Source organism: Castanea sativa, chromosome 7, assembly GCF_040712315.1.
Source record: "Castanea sativa cultivar Marrone di Chiusa Pesio chromosome 7, ASM4071231v1".
Classification (NCBI taxonomy): Eukaryota; Viridiplantae; Streptophyta; class Magnoliopsida; order Fagales; family Fagaceae; genus Castanea; species Castanea sativa.
The window spans coordinates 10,313,154-10,317,460 of record NC_134019.1 but is presented as its reverse complement, the minus strand read 5'-3'; the positions used below and the strand labels follow the sequence as shown (position 1 = coordinate 10,317,460).

Genomic DNA, 4,307 nt, shown 5'->3' with positions numbered 1-4,307 from the left:
AGTCAAGCATCTTTTGATTTATGTTTCAATTTGATATTGTGATATTCAATATATCTTTACTGTTGAAACAATTGTTAATATTGAAAAAATTATTATATGTTGTATAAACTTTATTGTTTGTGATATGTGACTCAAAATGAGTGTTTTTAGAATTGATCAAATATATGTGTAAATCCGCTCACAGGATTGTATGTGAGAATATGTGTTGATCCCTCACCAGCAGGGTTTAGATGTTGGTATCCGCTCACAGGATTGTATGTGAGAATATGTGATGTGTATATGTGACACTGTGCTCTGATCAATTATTTATATGTGTTTCCAAAAGACTTTAAGATATGATTATATGTGTATTAAGTGATTCTTTACATGTTTTGAAAACTATATTGGATATTTTGAGTGAAATTGTGAAATCAAACTCGTGCTTTGCTTGACTCTATTCCGTTGTGTATTTTGTATAATTACTTACTAGATGTGTGGCTCACCCCATCAATTAATATTTTCAGATTAAAGTATAGTTGGGAATTAGAACCTTTGGACCGCTTGTGAGGTGCAAGGTAGAGCGTGGAAGTTGTAGGCGGCTTCAGTGTTACTTGAAGACTCATAAAATTTTAGTTACCTTTGTTTTGTAGTTCACATTTTTTATAGTGGAGTTTATTTTCAATTTGTGGAGTTTTGAAAAGATTATTAGTTTTTTTTTTTTTTTCCGCTTAGACTTCACAATATTTTGGAGATTATTATAAATTATGGATTTTAGTTATTATAAGAGGTTTATCAGAAGCATTGTTTATTTGGAGTTTTAATGAATTAAGTTTAAATAAATTATGTTTATTGAGCTAAGTAAGGTTAGCAAGTTAGTCAGGTATCTAAATTCATGTTTCATGGATTTGGGTCCTGACAACAATGAACCAGGATCTTGCTCAAGTTTCAAAATAGTAACGCGTGGTCCAATTCACAAGCTTCTATAGATAAATCTTTTTGGAAATCTCCTAAGTGTTGAGGGTCGTCCAGACGCTTTCCTAATGGACAACCCCTATGACCATGGACGACCGTCCTACTAAGGATGACCATTCTTATCTTTCTGACCTAGACGGCTCTCATGGACAAATTGGAGTTGATTCATTTTTAGTTCACCATCATTATTGAATATATATACTTTAAATTTTTATATATTAATGACTTTTGTACCTTAGTATATTAATTGTTCTTTTAAGTTGAAATTTCTTTGGTTCATTTAGAAATGTATTGACAAACGGTGTTATTTTGTTAGTATTGAATAGAAAATACTTGAGATTTTTCAAATATAATTTAATTTTGAATCTTATTATACTTTTTTCTTGAAAGGTTGAAATATTTTGTTTCGTATTATGGCCCAAAGATGAAATCCTAGTTCTTTGGGTGACCAAAACAAATGTGCCTATTTCTCACATTTTAAAAAGAGATGAAAAAAAAAACTTCATTGTAACGCTAAATTAATGAATAAGTCAAAAGAACCATCATATATCCATTGGGAAATTCGAGATTATCTACAAGACTACAATTGTCTTCATCATGGGTCATATAGGGCCTATTTGGTGAATAAGTTATAACACACTTACACACATTTTAAACAACTTTATACGCATTTTAGCACACTTTTTTACCCACACATATATCAAAAACACTCAAACAACATAATTTAAACTACTCTCTCAATCACCCCATTGTCATGGCACTGCATCACATTATGTGCTGGTTTGGATCCAGCTTATTATTGCTGCGTCTGCGTTTTTTTTTTTTTTTTCTGCTGCGGGGGACAAGCGCACAGTGCGCTAACTGTGCGCGCACTATTCATGTACGTTTTTAGCATTTTTTTTATTAAAAATGGGTCCCGCAGTACTATTTACACATTTAAAAATTATTTTGCTATAATGTTTTCAGTTTTCAATTTTCAATTTTCAGCAATAAGTTCTATCCAAACGAACCCTATAACTTCCAAAAGTCATTCTCGATAAGGAAAAACAGATGAGCAAAGACAAAAGTAGTTATAGATAAGCCAAATAAACAAGCACAAGTTCAAAGAGTCCAAGCATGTGCATTAGAAAATTCGAGGTTGTCTCCATCAAAGGTCAATAAAACTTCCTATTCCATTTCTATATAGTCATGGTACTACTTCACAATATTATTATACCCCCATACTCCCAAAAACCATTCTCGACAAAGCCAAATAATCAAGTAAAAAGCTCAAATCAGCCATGACCAAATTCGAGGTGGTGTTCATCACAAGCCCTGCAATCGGACACCTCGTTCCAATTGTTGAGTTTGCACACCACCTTATCAATTGTGACCCTCGATTCTCTATCACTCTACTCATCATCACCATGCCCCAAAGACCCCTTGTCAACACCTATGTCCAATCATGTGTTGCCAAGTCTGCCTCCACCACAAATATCAAGTTCGTTCTCCTCCCTACTGTAGACCCTCCCTCACCTGATCAATTCCAATCTTACATAGGTCGCATGTCATTATTCATTGAAAGACACAAACCCCATGTTAAGCAAGCAATCACAAACCTCATGGCAACCGAGTTGGACTTGGACTCGGACCGACGGCTCGTTGGGTTTTTCATCGACGTCTTGTTTACAACCATGATCGATGTAGCCAACGAGCTTGACATCCCTTGCTACCTTTACTTCCCATCTTCTGCTACGTTTCTTGGCTTCATGCTTCATCTTCCAATCCTAGACACCCAGCTCACCACTGGGTTGGCTGAGTTGGACACTGAGTTGGTCATTCCGAGTTTTGTAAATCCGGTTCCTCCAAGTGTGCTGCCTTCTGTTGCGTTGGAGAAAGATGGGTACTCGTTTGCTTTACAAAATGCACGCAGGTACGTTGAAACCAAGGGTATAATTATAAATACATTTTCTGAGCTTGAGCCTCATGCACTTAACTCGGTCTCTGCGAGTCAAGGGCCACCAATTTATCCCATTGGGCCTGTTCTTGACCTTGCTGGACCGGCCCAATGGCACCCAGACCGGGCCCAGCATGAAAGAATCATGAGGTGGCTTGATGATCAACCTCCATCAACGGTGGTATTTTTGTGCTTCGGTAGCATGGGAGTTCTTAGTGGGTCCCAAGTTGGAGAGATTGCATTGGGCCTTGAACTAGCTGGGGTTCGATTTGTGTGGGCTTTACGTGAGCCACCTAAGGCCCAATTTGCTCTCCCGGATGACTACACGAGTCTCGAGAAAGTTTTACCAGATGGATTCTTAGAACGAACAAACAAGATTGGATTGGTGTGTGGGTGGGTTTCACAAGTGTCAATTCTAGCCCACAAAGCAATAGGAGGATTTATATCACATTGTGGTTGGAATTCAATCTTAGAGAGTTTGTGGTACGGTATACCAATTGCCACGTGGCCAATATATGCTGAGCAACAAATCAATGCCTTTGAGATGGTGAAGGAGTTGGGATTAGCTATTGAGATTAGGTTAGATTATAGGGAAGGTAGTGATTTGGTGTTGGCAAATGAGGTAGAGAGAGGAATAAACTGTTTAATGGACTATGACAATGAGGTTAGGAAAAAAGTAAAAGACATGAGCGAAAAAAGTAGGGTAGCTATGATGGAAAATGGCTCCTCATATGTGTCACTAAAAGCACTAATTGAAGAATTAGTGCTTTGATAAGTCAAGGTGGACCCAGTTGATGTTTTGACCACCTTCACTTTTTAATCAAAAAATAAAAATAAAGCTAAAGATGGAAGGAGCTTTTCAAAGGATGCCATATCAGCCAAGCTTGAAATACAAGATCTGTAAACCTATTATGATGTATGGCAAAATTTGCAATTTAATTTTTGTAATATATTAATTTTAGTATTTTTATGTAATTTTCGTTATTTTAAGTTTAGAGTATTTATTTCCTATTTTTTGGTGCTTTTAATGTTGTTTAGTCAAAATAGGGTTTTGGGGGTTATTAATAAAATTCAGACTTTGTCTTTTTTTTTTTGGTGGATTCCATAAAATTATCACCTCGTAGAATAAAGAATTCATTGTGGATTCAAGGTTTACTAACAGAAGCTAACAATTTAATATCTGTTTCATCTGAAAGAGTAATGTGTGTGCTTTTTTCGTGCTTTCACAATATCATACTGGCAACTAAAGAATTGTACCAAGCAATTTCTAAAGGTTTCAGCAAGATAATTATCCTAACAGATTGTAGATACACTATTGCAACGGCAGGGAGATCCTTGGTACCTTAATTAGTAGTGGCTGGAAATCTTTCACAATGGAATAAACAGGGCATATATTTTGTAAGTTTGTAACCCATATCAG

General features: G+C 36.1%; 1 protein-coding gene across 1 annotated transcript; it reads left to right on the top strand.

Moving 5' to 3' along the window:
- The first annotated feature begins 2,133 nt into the window (after positions 1–2,133).
- On the top strand, positions 2,134–3,974 carry LOC142642404 (UDP-glycosyltransferase 43-like). Its single transcript, XM_075816752.1, has one exon. The coding sequence runs from the start codon at positions 2,232–2,234 to the stop codon at positions 3,657–3,659; it is 1,428 nt and encodes a 475-aa protein (XP_075672867.1). The 5' UTR covers positions 2,134–2,231; the 3' UTR covers positions 3,660–3,974.
- The last annotated feature ends 333 nt before the right edge of the window (positions 3,975–4,307 follow it).